We start from the raw sequence: 17944 nt of genomic DNA, 5'->3' as shown, positions 1-17944 counted from the left end.
GATGATGATGATGATTAAAAAAAGTATGAGTATATATGCTAATCACATACAAATTACAAAGATTACAACTTGCTCAGATAAAAAAAGTCCATTATTTTTGTTTTAAAGCTCATGAAATATTACATAATTCATGTAGAGGTCAGTAGGATATTCGGACAGGTAGAATATTTCATACTTATATACTTTTATTCCGGAAAAACGATCTTCTCTTTAAGCCTATACATACAAAAGTTTGTATACATGATTACAAAGGAAATAAACCAACTAACTATGTATATGTAAATTTTAACGAACCCATAGGGGGCTTTGAGCTATAATCCCGTCTGACCAACTGGAGCTTACGAGATGGCTCATTTGGGCAGACTTGGTGAAATTCAATTATAAATAGTGCGCCGGTATTGTTTGTCTTGATGTCCAATAGCGGGATGAACCGGCTTCAGGACAGCATCAGCATCAATATTACATAGATAAAGACGTAAATTAATTTAAAACCAAGATGATCCTTCTATATTTTCACATATTTTCTACATTTTCATTCAATTTATTTAATTTACACTTAACTGTTTTAGCACTTTTTCTTTTAACAGAGATACTTACCTAAAATAGGATGTCATGAATATAAATGAGTAATAAAATACTACTAAATAAAAAAACTATCTGTTTTAATCAGTTGAGTAAATCGAAATGAAAGGACTTAATATCAGTAGTATTTTTTTTTATACCACGAAGGTGGCAAACAAACTTACAACCCATCTGATGGTAAACCGTCACTGTGGCCTATGGACGCCTGCAACACTAGGGGTGTCACGTGCGCGTTGCCGACCCTGAAGAAACCTTAAGAACCTTTTTGAAGAATCCCATACTGTAGTCTCTAGGAAAAACGTCAAGCTCATTTCACAGCCTAAGCGTTCGCGGGAGAAGACTCCTTTGAAACCGTATTATTATTGTATTATCTTTCCATGCTACAATCTTAGCAGGTAATATAATAAAATCATCTAAAATATGTCCATTTTCAACTGACTTAAAAAAAGTGTTTTTTTTTAATTTAGTTGTACTTTGTTTATGTTTCATATCTGATAACTCCATCGGTTATAAACCGATCTGGAATTTTCTTTTTTATCTGAAATGCTATACATACAGAAAATTTTCCATAGAAATTTTATTAAAATCGGTTTAATAGTTTAGTTTTTAAAACAAAATAACTCGTTTTACCACAACTAAAATCTTTTTATTTTATCCCAATATTAAATTATTTAACAATAATTAGCTAGAGAGACTAGAAAAAAACTATCCATTTATTATGGAATTGACATGTTAAAAAAGAAAATCCCAAATTAAACGTAGAAAAAACTACCCATTCATATATGTATATTACTTTGCATAAATATTAGGTAATAAATAAGTTTATTACATAAAAATATTACGATTTATATGTCTAAACATTATTCGTAATTGTAACAAAAACAAAATGCAAAACTCGAGATTGTTCTTAATTATTACATTATTAATTATTATAATGAGATGTATTTTAGCAATTATTTTACGAAATGTAAGATCTACTTACGATTACGAACGTTTTCAAATAGTTGAAAACACGGAAATAATGAAGTAAAGTGACAGAAACTTTCCAGGCTCATATTGCATCGGTTATAAGTGAAAGGCGTTAGCGGTTACTGGACACATTTAATTTAAACGTCTTAATTGTGTAGGTATAAATATTATAATCTTAATCTGTTTTTATTAATTTACACTAAAATATGCTCATTCTTTTTAAAGCCTAAAAAAGTGAAACTATATATTTTTTTCTTTTTTTGTCAAGTACTACCTTTCAATATTATACATTATACTGCAATTTTTTTAAAGTTTTAAGTACTTATAGTACCTAATTACTTTTAAACTTTTATTATACTACAAGGGTGCAAATTTTTCAAAAATGCAAATTTTCAACCTCTAACATTTGCGTTAAACTATTGCATCGTTTACACATATTTTAAATTCACAATTGGGAGTTCACGTGACGCGATTATAAGCAAAACAACAAGATTTTCGACAGCATGGAATCCAGTGAATAATACATTTGAATCACGTGACAATTTGTTTAAACGCAGTGTGAATTTCGTGAATACAGTGTGTTTAAGATGGATCTAGACAATAATGGTCGTTATGTGAGAATGTCACCCACCAAAAAACTGCGTGAGTTGCCATAAAAATATACCAATCACTTCAGTCTTGCCGTGACCATGACGTGGTGCAACCCACATCGAATCATCGGCAATAAAAATCAAGTATATAGGTACTATTTACCAGTAATTGCGTTTTATAGTACCTATTTAATAGTAGGTACTTTAAATATTCAAAATAAAGTGTACTTGAAGTATACGTGACAAGACACTCTAATGTTGCCAGCACCGACAAACGTTTCCATAAACGATCAAATTTTTATACTTACTATTTTTTTTTTTTTATTTTAACTTATAATTGAATAACTTAGTATTTTTTTTTTAATTTTGATTTATAATTGAACGTATAAAATTTCATATAAATTTTTATGGCTTATTTAATTTCCACAATAGATGAGTTAACTCGTCTTCTATTAAACATAGGTCTCGCTCATATTTCACCACAAAGTATTATTTGCATCTATCGAAAAAATGTTACCGAAGAAATCGATTTTTAGATTGTCACTTTATTTTATTAATTTTGTAATTGTTTTTATACATTTCTAAATTATTTATTTATTATTAGAAAATGGATATTTAAAATCGTCTATTACTTGTACCAACTAAATTAATGATAATAATCGAGTACAATGATCTTTACTAGTATGAAAGTTCTCTCACGACTTCCTCCCACGACACAGCGGTCTAGATATTTATCCGTAATAGAAATTTAAACTGTGACTTTTTGCAAAACGTGATACTTCATTTCACATCCTACTTCTACATATGGTTACTCATGATTTTATTTTTAAAAGGATGTAGGAATTATTAGTAATAGAGTTTAGAGATATACTGGTAATCATATCCATATCCTGTCTGATCAACTTCCTAGCAGTTCCCCTTTGAAAACCATCGTATTTAATTCTTAGTCAATTTGTCATGATGGACTAACTGATCTGACTTCATTCACCTTTCTACCATAATCATATTGTAAGAAATATTCAAAATCGTTTTAATACGAAATAGCAAAAGGTGATATCTCTCAATTACAATTTATACTGATACTTTCTAAGATTAGTCAGGTTATTATGGACTGTCAGTTAAAGAAACACTAAACCCAAAAATTATAAATTTTAAAAAAATTGTGAATTTATAATTTAAAATGTGTGTATCTACGAGTATAAAAAAATTTTCGTTACTACAAGTAGAATTTTGCTTCGCAACTAGAGGTGTCACGTGCGCTTAAAAAAAATGGCCTTTAAACTACATTGAAGATACACAGATGAACACAATAACCTACATTACAGGTCCCAGACTCGATTTACAAGATTCCACTTAGTATAAAAGGAATGAATATATACCACATGCAACCAGTTGACCTTGTAACTTTGAAGTCTACTCTTGCGCAATTATTTTAAGGATGCATGTTAAATTAGTCTTTTGTTTCTTGTTACAACGAAGCCATGATCTGATCAAGAATAACAATAATTAGTGACAACCCTATATGCAATATCACGATGCAAATATTTCGTCTATTAATTTTGACCTTTTTCTACATTTAATCCTACCGTATAAAATTATAAGTTTGACCGTTGTTTATTTTTACGCTGCGGTTTATTTCTCATGCACTTTTTATACAATTCACTTCCAACTTCCAAAAAAGGTTTATGGAATTCAAATCATCAGTTCAGCTCATGTTTTAAAATATACTATAATAATCTTATATATAAAATTTTCGTGTCACGGTGTTTGTTACCAAACTCCTCCGAAACGACTTTACCGATTTTTATGAAATTTTGTGTGCATATTGGGTAGGTCTGAGAATCGGCCAACATCTATTTTTCATACCCCTCAATTATAAGGGTGACCTACGCTTAAATATATATTTTTCATTTTTTTGACATTATTTTTTATTTTTATTTTATATTGACTAAGCATTAAAAAATACATACAGCTTCAAATTTTCACCCTTTTACGATCAGCCCCTGTTTTTTAATAGCGATATTCCGAAAAAGGGTTGCAAGATGGCGATCGGAAAATAATAATTGTAGTACGAGAAATTTTCATGTATAGTTCCACAAATAATGTATATGGTAAAACAACGTTTTCCGAGTCAGCTAGTATAATATATATGGGAGAAGATATATTGTGTAATGAAAGAGTTGCAAAATGCCAGTTCAGAATAAGACGTCGTATAACTATATAACCTACTCACAAAAAAATACATCCGACTTGATATATGAGAACCTCTTTTAAATTTAAATCTGTTAAAACAATATGTAAATTTACTTTTCGGCAATGGCCTGATGCCAAAAATACACACAACCTACAACGAGATTGATAAAATGAGAAATACAAATACGAAATGTCTCTGTTTGACATATTTTAGCCGCTTCTTTTCCGTGTATTGCGAACCGAGCATTACCAACTTGTATGTATTTAAATAATGCGTTAAACAAATAGACATGTCCAAACATTGCATTGTTTTCTGGTCATTACGCATGTTACGTCATTGTTCGCGGGTGCGACGGCGCAGTGAAAGCGCTTCCGACTTGCGCAAGAGTTCGCAGTGGGCATTTGACTTGTGACATTGAAAGGTAATGACTCATCCGTGCACTTGTAATCGCTGAATTTAATGATTGTTGCCGTTAACGTAACCGCGTAATCTATTATCCCAAATGTTTTTTTTTTTTTATTTTGGACGAATTAAATCGTATTTTCTAAGATACGAGTTTATTGTTTTTCTAATGTGTTAGGAGGCATTATTATAATTTGTAAGATTGCGGTAAACCTGCATGATTGCTAATAACAGAGACTAGCGTCACCATTACTGGGAACTGAGTCTTCCTGGGAACCATCAGAATCCTCAAATCCTGATTAATTCTTGGTAAAATCCTCATCTATCATACTTCACTAGTACCCAGTAAGCATAAACCAAAAGAGGTTATCGCTCCATTTTCAACTATTAAAAAAAAATTGCGACATCTATTCAAATCTACTTTATGGCTGTGTCTTAACATGTTGTCATTACCGAACAAAGAATGGGCCCTAATCGGTGATCGGGCACGAATCGCCTCGCTTTACGAACGTTCACATCGTGATGTTGAATATATGAGTTTATAATTAATAGCCAATGAATTTTGCTATAATGACAAACTTGTAAACCTTGTATACAAGCTATAATGATTCGAATGAGATTTTGTACACAGATAGATCATATTATCATTTTTTAATATATGGTAAATCTTCACAATTCAACCACACAGATATTATAATAGGTGGAATACGAAATGTTTTTACCGACAAAAATTAAACGGTATACCTCAGAGACGCCATACTGCATCCAAAATATCCTTACATTTATCCTTTCTCTCACCTAATCATTTGCTTCCTCTTTCATAATTAAAAAAACTTAATTAATTAATTAATAGAAAATGTTATACGACCGTATAACCCTACCAAATTCAGATACAACCTGCTTGCATACTTTCTACATAAACCGTGTCGAATATATAACCTAGTAATGTAAAATGTATCATTGACAAATAATTGACATATCAAACATTTTCTATACATTAACCTGCTATGAATTTAGAAAAATGGCAAGTGGTGGTGTATCTATCGTCCTCTTTTTACTAATTATATTTGCATAAGAAGAAAAGAGGCAACCATATGATTTACAGTGTTTATTTTTTAATTCCTTCTATGTAGTTCCTTGGTCTTAACGTATAACTATACTAGTGTTGTCTGGTAATCGATAATCAAATAATCGGTACTGTCCACTCAGCGTAAAGTAAGATAAATATCGATAGGTCAATCGAATAAATCGATATGAAGTTTTACGCAATTTAATGGAATATCTGTGACCCCAATCAAACTATCAATTAATAATCGATACCCAATATGTTTTAGGCAACACTACACTCCACTCACACACTACACTCGTGTCAATCCTAAACTCTAGAAGTTAGAAATTGTAATTGAGGTGCGAATATTCTTGAATAAATAATTATTGATGGTATATAAAATTATAATTCTTAAGTCACACTAGTCGGTCTCATTAATTATGGACTGTAAACTTCAAATCGTAAACTTAACCCTACGGGGACAGTTTCACAAACTTTGTACAAACATTCAAAGTTTAGGATACATGTGGATACTTGTGTTTAATAACGGTGAATGGTTCAGTGAAATTTATACGATGATGAACAATGGAACAGATAGATATTTGAAAGAAAAAGTTTCCGGGATCTTTCTTAATATTTCCTGTGTATAATTTAAAATTTATTATGTATATGTGCTATATAGACAATGTCTCAAAAAACCGTTTAATCGAATGGATCTGACAAACCCGCCATATTTATTTTGTACCGTTTCCAATTAGCTTATTACAGTTAAGACAAACCTATAACGATTATATATTATAATATTATTTAAAGTGTTTATGCTTTGTTCCATTGTATTTGTTAAAATGTTATTATTTATAAACTCACTCGGTTTCGAAACTTTTATCTTCAGTAGAGAGACTGTTTCTCAAAGTGTGTCAGAATGAAGTACAAGTGTTTTAAGTAATATTATATAATCGATTTAATGAGGTTCTATCTAGAGGTCACAACACAAACGTGAATTTAAAATTTATAACTCTATATTGCCTAAAAATCTAGTTTTTTTTTTATGAATGATAATGGAATGGTAACCCCGCCTGCGCTATCTGTTTACACTGGCGGGGCACCAGTGAAAGATGATAGGTGAGAATGAAAAAGCAGGTCAATCGTGATGAATTCACTTGAAATTCAGCACGATGATTTCCAGGGGGGACCACGTGGAGGTTGACCTTTTTGGGCATGTTGCTAACAATGAGACTGGTAGTGTGCATTATTGACAACCTCCCCCTCCCCCCCCCCGAAATCTAGATATTTACATATATATTACATAGCAAGCAGCTACATTACTATCTCTCTTTTCAGTGCTACTAACAAGTATGGCTCTCACATACTGCGCACAAGTCGAAGACCCATGCAAGACAAAGTCACGGGTGGTCGCCGACGACAAATACTGCGACAAATACTGGGAGTGCGACAACGGCCAGTCGATCCAGTACGACTGCCCTAACGGGCTGGTGTTCGCTGGCAAACATAGGGGCGTGACTGAAGGCTGCGACTACCCGTGGCGGTCGAACTACTGTGAATACCCTAAAGTGCAAATCAGTGAGTATTTTCTTTATTGAACTTGTAAAAATATATACCGGGATGGTTTTAGATCAAGATCTAATTAAATTACCTTGTTAAAGTACCACCAATTATAAAGTAGGGTTTTCTCGGAAAGAACCAGAGGGAGACTTTGTAAAAAAGTTGTTTGCTTAGCCACCTTTGTCCCCTTCGTGTTTCTACCGTGAACCAGTTGTATTTGCATGACTGTGTTTCGGTTGAAACGTGAGGTATGTCAGTGAATTTACAGGGTACAAAGCAATAACACCTAAGTCCTCAAATATGGCATGAGGGTATCAAGGGCGAAACAGTATACTCTGATAACAGAGTATACTGTTTACTCGCCTATAGACATGAGCAGTACCATGGACATAAGTCCATGGTACTGCTCATGTCTATAGGCGACGGTTACCGCTTTCTATTAGGTGGACCGTCAGCTTGTTTGCTTGTTGTCTATGTTGCATAAAAAAAGAGATACCAGCCAACCTAATGCAGTGAAAAATTATAGTTACGATTATGTTTCACAAAAAAAAACCGATTTTAATTGTGACAGAAACAGTTTTATTAACAGTATTAAGAACTAAACTACTAAATCGATTTTTATAAAAAAATTATTGGTCCAGTCAGCAAATATATCGATATATAATCGATTTAGAGTTGACAAAATTATGGGGTAACAAACATAAAAAAAAATCCAATTAAGAACCTTCTTGTTGAAGAAAATTCGATTAAAAAGGAAATGAGCATAAATTTATATATACAAGATGAAACCGAAATTATTATCATCCGGTATTAATAATGAAAATAAAATATTTTTCCCAAAAAAACGTGGATTGAAATATTATAATTTTAAGCCACTTATAGATCTCTACCACTAACTACTATTTTGCCCATGATACTCTTCATTCGTTGCCATTCCTGAGGTCTAAGGTGTTATTCCTCTGTACCCTATAATTTCATTGCTGTTACCTTTCAAACTGCAACATATCCATACAAACATAACTGCTTCACGGCAGTAACATGAATGGGACAAATGTCTCTAAGCAGACACCTTTTGTTCAGTCTCTCTCTGGAAAAATATTTGCTAATGACTTCAATCTATATATTTTAAATATTCTGGTCTTCCTCATTCAATTTGTACAAAATTTCTTTGTGCTTCATTTTGTATAAAACTTAATTTTGCCCGCCACCTCCCAAATTTGCAACGGTGTTTTCCATAACCGAACAGTTATCTGGTATATTTACATATTTTCGACTTCTACCACAGATCCGCCAATAGGCACGGAACACTGCGACTGGCTGTACGGCATCTTCGGCCATGAGACCTCCTGCACCAGATACTGGACATGTTGGAACGGAACCGCGACAGAACAACTGTGCATCGGTGGTCTGCTATACAACGAGAACGCGCACTCCTGCGACTGGCCCGAGAACGTAGACGGATGCCAAAAACACCGTGAGTATAAAGAGAAATAATACGAATAAAATAATAGAATTTTACAAATATATTAAAATTGTAACTAAACGAAGTCTGTATAGTAAAGATATTTAAAAAATAATATGCAGGGTCGCCATGTAGATCACGGCATAGAATGGATCACCCCTTCCTTTCCCGTGGGTGTCGTAGGAGGCGACTAAGGGAACTTAAGGCGGAGGGATGGGCAGCGTCCCTCTTGAAACATATGTAAAAACCTAACTGCAGTGTCAAACCCACCTGCCAAACATGGCAACTACTGGCAAAACTCCCCTTATGCGGAAGGCTTATGTTCAGCAGTGGATAGAACAACTGTGTGTTAACGACTGAAATAATAATAATATAATTCATATGAGAAGTCTAAATAAAAGCAATAAAATGCCAAAACAATATTTTTTATAAATTTTGTCTGTATATATGTTTGTTCCAGTATTACATGAAAACTACTACACTAAATTGAATGCAAATTTCACAGTTTTGTTCCTAAAAATATAACTAGTGTATGTTTTAACTGGATACGATATGTAAAAGTGACCCATTTTATTGGTTTTCCTACTCCTGAAATCTACACGTACCAAAAGCTGGTAACGATAATAAACAAAATTCGACCTTACTAACTCTATTATAGAGCCCAAGAAAGATAAACATAAAAGATAAACAGGCTCTTAAACACCTGATTGGTGACCGACAGGTGTCAACTCTTGCATTTTATTATGTACTTTTTTATAGTGATTTACCTTTAGAATGTTTTAAATTGTAATTTCAATTTTGTATCTATTAACAGACAACGTCTGTTCTTTACTTTTCATATTGTAAAAAACGCTAATAACTGGCTGTAATAAAAAATCCATTACGCTCATTACACCTAAGCCAAGCAACTACTCCTCATTCATACACGCGTACGACAATGCTATTTTTCTAACAAACGATTAAGCATCCATCAATCATTCAACTTTCACCTTCATTTCTCGATTCAATAAGGCATATAATTGCAGGTTGCGATTCTGATTAATCGATGTTCTTTTGTGTAACTCGATAAATTTATAGTGATGTATAACAGACACAGATAATTAATCGTAAAATCGTTCATAAATTAAATCGAAATCAAATCATTAAAGTGTATATTAGAAATTAATAAACAGATTAGATACATTTGACGGCCTAATTTTTTTCTCGGGCATTGCTCATAAAATTATCGCAATATTATAACCAGTTTTAGAAACTAGATATTCATAATTATTCCAATGCGCTATGAATATTAATAAAGATATCAGTCACGTACAGACAAGTGAATATAACATGTCGACTTATAAACAAAATGTTGTCTTAACGACTTAAAATTATAATTAAACTAACATAAATAATTTCATGAAAAGTGGTAACCTTCGCTTATAGACATGAACAGCACTGGGAGCCTATGGCACCGCTCAAACAAACGGTTAGTTAAAGCAGAAACAAGTAGAATAGAGATACCTAAGTAGACGACTTTTGTGTAATTTCTCTCTGGTATTATATGCGAATATGAGCACGCTATTAATATACGTAAGCTACTAAATTATAATACTAAATTTGCATGCCTTTAGATAAGGCGAAATGTGTAGATCTATTATATTTAAGACCATTATTATTACCACATTTCTAGCAAATAAATAAATTATTATTATTATTATTATAATACTATCTGTTTCTATAATCTAAAACGTAAAAATAGCTAATAATGAAATATCGCACAAGTAGCACTACATGTTAATCTACAGAAACAGCAGCGCATAAAAAATGCCATGTAGAACTTTTCCCTTCTTCAGTTATCAATTTTTGAGCTATGTGACCGATGCTATTTTAGCTTGCTGATCCTTCCTATATTAATAACTTTTAGGCCTCTCTTAGTAATGAGGTTATATTTGTCTCATTATTATCTTTGTTTAATTTAAAACTTGAGTAATTAAACCAAATTTTAACAAATTTTCTCTAATAAGACTATAGCTCTGCAATTGTCGTATCAAACTCAGTCACGAAATAAATCTCCGCTGGATAAATCGTATATAGTATGAAGGAATTTAGATCGTTCTTATACAGACTGCAGCGTAAAATCCCCAGATAAAATAATACTTGTTTTTTTTTTGTGATAAGACCGTGAAACCAATTGTAAATTTTTTAATCTATAAATTTAACAACTACATATTTAGAAAGTTCAAACAATAATTCCTTATGATAGTGAAGTGTTTAAAATTTATTACAAGGTCTCCCAAAAACAATTATCTAAGATGCCAATCGCAACAATTTATCGCTTTTAATTCGTAATCGATGGCTCTGTTTAAGTCTTATAATATTGGATAAAATGTGAATCGTTCTCATGGTTTCTAAATAATTATTTAACCTTTTAAAAAGACCATAAAATGATACACTGAATTCAATTTAGATGTTAGATACGATTGTTTGTGTTTATTTTATTGTTACATAAAATAACAAGGCCTTTTATTCAGATGTATATTTTTTTATGCAAACTGACGTCCCACGTTTTGATGAAAAGTGGTAACTGTCACCTATAGATTAAAGATAGTAGGTACCTATATATTCTATTAATGTCTATAACATTTATAGGATAATGAACATCATAGACGTGTAACTATAATATCGCTCATGCGTTGCCATTCCTGAGGAGTATAATATGCCTACGTACCCTGCCATATATGGGATACAGCATGTAAATTTTTTTATACAACTTAGAATGGCAAACAAGCTGACGGTTTACCTGATGGCAAGTGATAACTGTCGCCTATAGACATGAGCAGTACCATGGACATAACAGAGTATACTGTTTCGCCCATGATACCCCCCATGCGTTGCCATTCCTGAGGGCTCAGGTGTTATTCCTCTGTATCCAGTAAATTCAAATAATAATCCTTTAAATTACCTTTAAGTTATGCATATACCATGAAAGAAGATAAATAAAAATTGAATAGTAACACCGCCTGCACTAATGGTATAACCTGAGAGATGATAGATGGGGACGAAGTCAAAGTTGGCTCATTATGTCAATTTAACCAGTGACCGGTCATTAGTTAACGACGATGATTTGCAGGGGTCTTGCGTGGGAGTGACCCGACAATGTATATTTTTTTTAATGGGTGATAATGAAATTGTATCTTCGCCTGCGCTATCGGTATTCGCTGGCGTGGTACCAATGAAGAATGTTAGGTTAGGTTAGGACGATGAAAGCCGGTCAGTTAGCCCCTCGTGATGAATTCAACGATAAATTAGTCACGATAGTTTCCAGGGGGAACCGTGTGGAGGTCGACTTGATAGGGTATTTCAATAGCAATGGAGACTAACCTCCCCATTACTAACAATCCCTTCCCTCCGACAAGGTATATTAGTAACTAGCGCCCCGGCCTTGCACAGGTCGAGAGATAAAATACAGCTTACATTAGTCGCTAACGATGTCGCTTTCTGAGAGGAGAAAGGATTGGCAATAATGGGAATTAGTATCCCTATTGCTAGCAATACACCCTGTCAGGTCGACCTCCTCGCGGTTCTGCCTGGAGACTATCGTATTCAATTCCAAGTGAATTCGTCATGATGGGCTAACTTTTCATTCTCATCTATCATCCTTCACCGGTGCCCCGCCAGCGTATACCGTTAGCACAGACGGGGTTATCATTCCATTATCATCCATTTAAAAAAAAATATGTCGTTTTCTATAAGAGAAAGAATTTTTAAAATTAGTTAAGCATTTTTAATCTATATAGTACAAAAAAATTTCATATATTTCCTCTTTATTAGTTCGGACAATAAGACCACTAAACCCCATAAAAGTAAGTCCTTTCCGTTCCATAGAAGTATTAGATCATTATGGAAATATTTTTTATTCTTTTCATTCAATTGAATAGAAATAAAAACAAACGGATATCATTTCATTTTGATAGGATAATAAAGATTCAGTATGATATTTTATTGCCTCCGCTCCAGTATCTAGATGTCGTAATGGTATATAATGATCTGAAATACTTCCCTTTTCCATTTATCTGAAATTCAATATAATTTCCATTACTGTACGTACTTGATTGTTTAAGATTTTAATTGTTGAGAATATACCTACATGTATGATTATTTCGAATAAATTGCATAACCTTTACTTGAGACACCATTTTTTTTTATACAACTTAAAATGGCAAACAAGCTGATGGCCCACCTGATGGAAAGTGGTAACCGTCGCGCTATAGACATGAGCAGTACCATGGACATAACAGAGTATACTGTTATGCCCCCCATGCGTTGCCATTCCTGAGGACTAAGGTGTTATTTCTCTGTACCCTGTAAATTCACGCCATATCCCTTCAAACCCAAACACAGAACGGTTGAAACACGAATGGGACAGAGGTACCCAAGCAATCGACTTTTGTACAAAGTATCCCTCTGGTAAATTATTTAGATACATCATCTAGCTATCCTCTGTATTATGTATAATAAAAAAAAAAGGTGAACAGGTAATAAATGCGCCGAAATTGAAACCTGAACATGACACTAAAGTAACATTTCTATAACATTTACATACAGTTCCGAGGAAATAATAAATACTGGCCATCTTTTGTATTCTTATTGCTTTAAACACTTTATGTATGCTAATATATATGTATATATACATATAATGAGAAAAGATTTGATTATTTATGTTATATAGAGAGGTGGTCCATTTTATATTATATATACCTATAAATGTTAGACAATTACGCTCAGGTAAATATGATATAGAGACCTCGAGATTGATTCTCGGTTACGCCAATTTAAAAAAAAACTTTTCTAAATGGCCCCGGATCTAGTTGGTTTTGATTTATGCCTGTACATGTTAGTTGCCTGGTTCCTCATTATATAGGGTATTTAATTCGAAGACTAGGTGCTTGATATAATTTTGCGGCACTTAATATTATTATTATTAAGTCGAATATCACGTTCGAGAAATTTCTTTGTCTATCCCATTAGCAATTACAAACGTGAATATGTTATAATACTTATTTATTTTTAAATTACAACAATATGAATTTCAGCCCTCTGCAATGAAGACCCCAATGGTAATGTACCACTAGGCAAGTCCTGCAATCGGTACTGGCAGTGCCAAGGCGGATACCCTCGCCTGCAACGGTGTCCAGCTATGCTGGTGTTCGACAGGCGGTCACTCCGATGCGTGGTGCCCCCCACTGAGGACTGTGATGTCCCGACCACGACAGCCCCACCACCGGAGGAAGAGCCTCAAGATCAGAGACCTGTAAGTAATGATTTCTGACTATGAAATTCAGTTATTTATTTATTACATTTTAATATACATAGACAGTCTGAAAGGACGACTTTACACCATATGGCGATATATTAGTCCGCGTAACCGGGATATACCGATTATCCAGGATTAACAATAGACCACGTCCTTCCTTATCCCAAATTAATATTTATATGAAAAAAAATAAACAAACTCATTTTCATATTTATAATATTAGTGAAAACACTAAAAAATAGGGTTACAGATATATTTCCATCGTAAAACAAGCTTAGAAATGAGAAATTCTCGCGTTCAGAAGAACATATATCGATATGAGACAAGCCAAGCGAAGGCAAACTCGTATAATATTGATATTCCTTATGCTCTCATGAATCGTGACGCTCTCAATACACCAGATATATATCGAATATTTCTATTCGATTATATCAGAGACGAGAATATTATTATCCACATATACAAATTAAATGGAACCTTGATTTTTATTACAGTAAGAATCCATAATGTTTTGGACAAAATTTCAAAATTAGTAATAATAGAAACTTTATTGGTTCTTAGTCCTAACCTAACCTAACAACGTAGAAAAAAAAACGTGCCCGCCAAACTCAAATGTGTACTAGACTCGCGTCATTTCGACCAATAAACATTTGTATGAAATCTATGTAACCAGTTCATTGAAATTTTTTTTTTTTTAATTTTGTTGTTGGAAGAATGGAGCTAACTCTTATTTAATATTGTGAAAAGAAAAATAATTGTTATTTATATGAAATTAGTAACATAGCATTTTTTCTAATATTATAAATTGTAAAATATTAAAATGTTACATTGCAAAAAAACAATAACCTCTACAATAATATGTTTTTTATTTTTTATTTTAGTAATAAAAAATTATAACAGCTATCTGTGAATACAAGTATGTTATACTAAGTGTATTGCAAACATAAAAAACACCATGGGCACATAATTTACTAAATAATTGCAGTACAGGACATATATGTACGGTTACCACTCCCCGCTAGGAATTATTCATCGTTTTTAGTGGAACAAAGTACTGGAGACATGACAATCAGTGTACTCATTACCAGACTAAACATTATCCATTTTATATTATAGGTGTTCAATCCACAATATTTTCGACCAGGAGTCGTCACGGCCTATCATAAGGCAAATCGCGTACGTTAAACATTCCTACATGCATCTTTAATTATTATTCACAGCACATTTTGTCACTATCAAATATTTCTATGGAATGTATGGCATGTACGGAATTATTCCATTTTTAAAAATGTCTGTTACACATTTCATACTCCTTTCCTCTACTATTCTAATAATGAATTAAATAAGTAGCTTTAAATCTGTTTTTCATAAAATAAATACTACACCATACTTTTCGTTTTTCCTCTAAAACTTTAGTCATAGAATATAGAGTAAAAAATAAATAAAAAATCAACTGATTATTTATATGACAGATGTTAGTTAAAGATTTTTAACTCCAAGTAAGATTCTATAGAGCCTCATTTACTCTGCATGTTGTGGAAGTTTTTTTTTTTTTTTTTAATTATTGCATGTTCTATATAGTAGTAACTTATATCAGCTATTATTTTTTTAATTGAACTTTGTACCTGCCTCTTTAAAATTTAAAATTTTTGTTCCCACTACTTTGCATAATTAGATACATAATAATTCATTATAATATTAAAATATTGTATTATGACACGATGATAATGCTATCATTATGTTAGCAAAGTAGATATTATGTTACACTTGCTGTTCTTCATGGTTTCATCAGTAGTCGTGTCGTAATCTTAAATAGCTAGTAATCTCCCTCATGAAATGGAATGTCAAATGCATAAAGAATTTTTTAAATCCTACTGGTAGATCCAGTGATTAATACGTTCAAACAAATTCTTCTCGCTTTATTATGGTTGTATAATATATAATAAATTATAGACGATTATATTTTGTATTCTGCGACTCAAAAACTAACGTTGTTAGTTCGAAGACGAGCAATGTAAAGAATTTGTATCATATTTGAAATTCCAAATAATTAAATTATCGAGAAGATGATTATACACCTCAGATGAATTACAATATATAACATAGCAAGTTCATTAACCTCGAAGACGCAAGTACCTGCAAAGTTAGCAGACAATATAATTAATGCCTCTGACTATACCACATCTGGGATTACGGTTTGAATAGTTTTGATAGAAAATGCAAATGAAGGCCCGATTCTCTATCTACGCATTCCCTAATTTTCTGAAGTCAAATAGTTTATATTGTTATTTCTTTATTATATACATACATTTTCAAAACTCATTCGAACTTTTAAAAATTATAAATTTTTTTTAATTACAGATCCCACAATCAAAACGGCCAGTGCCGAACGAGTATCAAGACGTGCAGAGCCGCCCTCGGCCTAGGAACTAAACTTCTAATATCTATAATCTTCTAGACGTTTCCATTTCTTCATACTTCTTTAGTCTTGGAGCTTTTCTAATTAGAATGTTGTCAAAAACTCTTTCCCACCATGCGACTCTAATTTCTTCTAAACGGTCCTATAACGATATTAGTGCATACTTGTTGTTTAGGGAAAATTTTAAAAACAAATTACAAGTAAGTAAAATTATTTAATGTAATTTTCATTGACAAAATTATAGTTTTTTTCCAAAATAATATTCCATAGATTAAGGATAGTACCCGCGAATTATTTAATTTAAAAAAGATAAGAATATGAATTAATGATTAATATGGATTAAATATGAAGAAGAAGAGAATGCAACAGATACAATCCTTAGTCTATGACAAGAATGCACTACCTACCGTTGACGGGACTCGATAAGTGTAGAAGTATTTATACTTCATTAAGTTTATTGTTTTAATTTAGTCATGTAATTAGTTAATAGTACGGTTATAAGGTTTTGAACAAAGAATACTCATATATATCGAAAACATACCTACTTTATCTAAATTACGCATCAACTGACTCGAATAGAGAATTGTTCTACATTGTCTATGCCTCTTTGTCTTTTTTCTTTTATATACTGATTATATATCGCCCTGCCAATGATAAAAAAAATATATTCAATCATTCTTAAATAAAGCAGGATAATGGTAATGTGAAATGATACAAATTACTACCATTAGGAATGAGCAGGGGACTTATTTTTGTAATGGGCATTATGTTCGTTGTTTTCGTCACCTCCCTGAAAAAAAAATTAGAAATTCGATCAAAAATTCTAATAAGTCCTTTATTAATGATGTATGTAGATGGTAAACAGAAAAAAAATCCTTTGTTAAATAATTTGTGCTTTCAAATATATTACTCTACAGGTTTCACCTACCTACGTGACATAAATTTGAAGTACGTAATTCCTGTTACAATACAATACTAGTTAAGTATGCCAAGGATAGCTTACAAACTCAATTTCGGGCCATTCTCCATCTTAGATCAAAATTTATCAAGTCTAATAAATACCTCTAAGAAATACTTATATCTGAGATAGACACGCAGTTCTTTCTGTAAGTAACTTAATATCCAAAATATTACAGTATAAGTCAATATTTATGTCGTAAGTTTATATAATTATTACAGTAAATAAAAAATTAATGAATAAGTATATTGCGTTTTTATTTCAATGTTTGTATTTTTTGAAAATTTATGTATCAATATAGAGAAAGAAGAAACCCGAGGAATAACTACACGGGACAGATAAAGGAAATACTAGCCGTCATGTCGTATAAGAAGGTCAAAGATATGGCCTTGGATAAAGCTGGCTGGAACAAAATGCTTGTTAGTTATTTGTTAAATTAGTTGTACCGACAAGAGGAAACT

The 17944-nt window shown here is 32.3% G+C and overlaps 1 protein-coding gene across 2 annotated transcripts in view; it reads left to right on the top strand.

Annotated features, from left to right (window-relative positions):
• LOC113522513 (protein obstructor-E-like) overlaps positions 1-17729 on the top strand; it is a 58597-nt gene extending 40868 nt beyond the window's left edge. The window contains exons 3-6 of one of the 2 annotated variants that reach the window (XM_026908216.3): positions 7127-7366; positions 8634-8822; positions 13886-14103; positions 16468-17729. In XM_026908216.3, coding sequence (XP_026764017.1) covers positions 7127-7366; positions 8634-8822; positions 13886-14103; positions 16468-16539 — 719 coding nt within the window. In that variant the 3' untranslated portion in view covers positions 16540-17729. Of the gene's footprint in view, positions 1-7126; positions 7367-8633; positions 8823-13885; positions 14104-15222; positions 15307-16467 lie in introns of those variants that run through there. The other variant, XM_052898656.1, reaches the window with a different exon arrangement.
• The last annotated feature ends 215 nt before the right edge of the window (positions 17730-17944 follow it).

This window comes from Galleria mellonella, unplaced genomic scaffold, assembly GCF_026898425.1.
Source record: "Galleria mellonella isolate WM207_F2 unplaced genomic scaffold, CSIRO_AGI_GalMel_v1 utg515, whole genome shotgun sequence".
NCBI lineage: Eukaryota > Metazoa > Arthropoda > Insecta > Lepidoptera > Pyralidae > Galleria > Galleria mellonella.
This window is presented reverse-complemented; position numbering and strand designations above follow the sequence as displayed.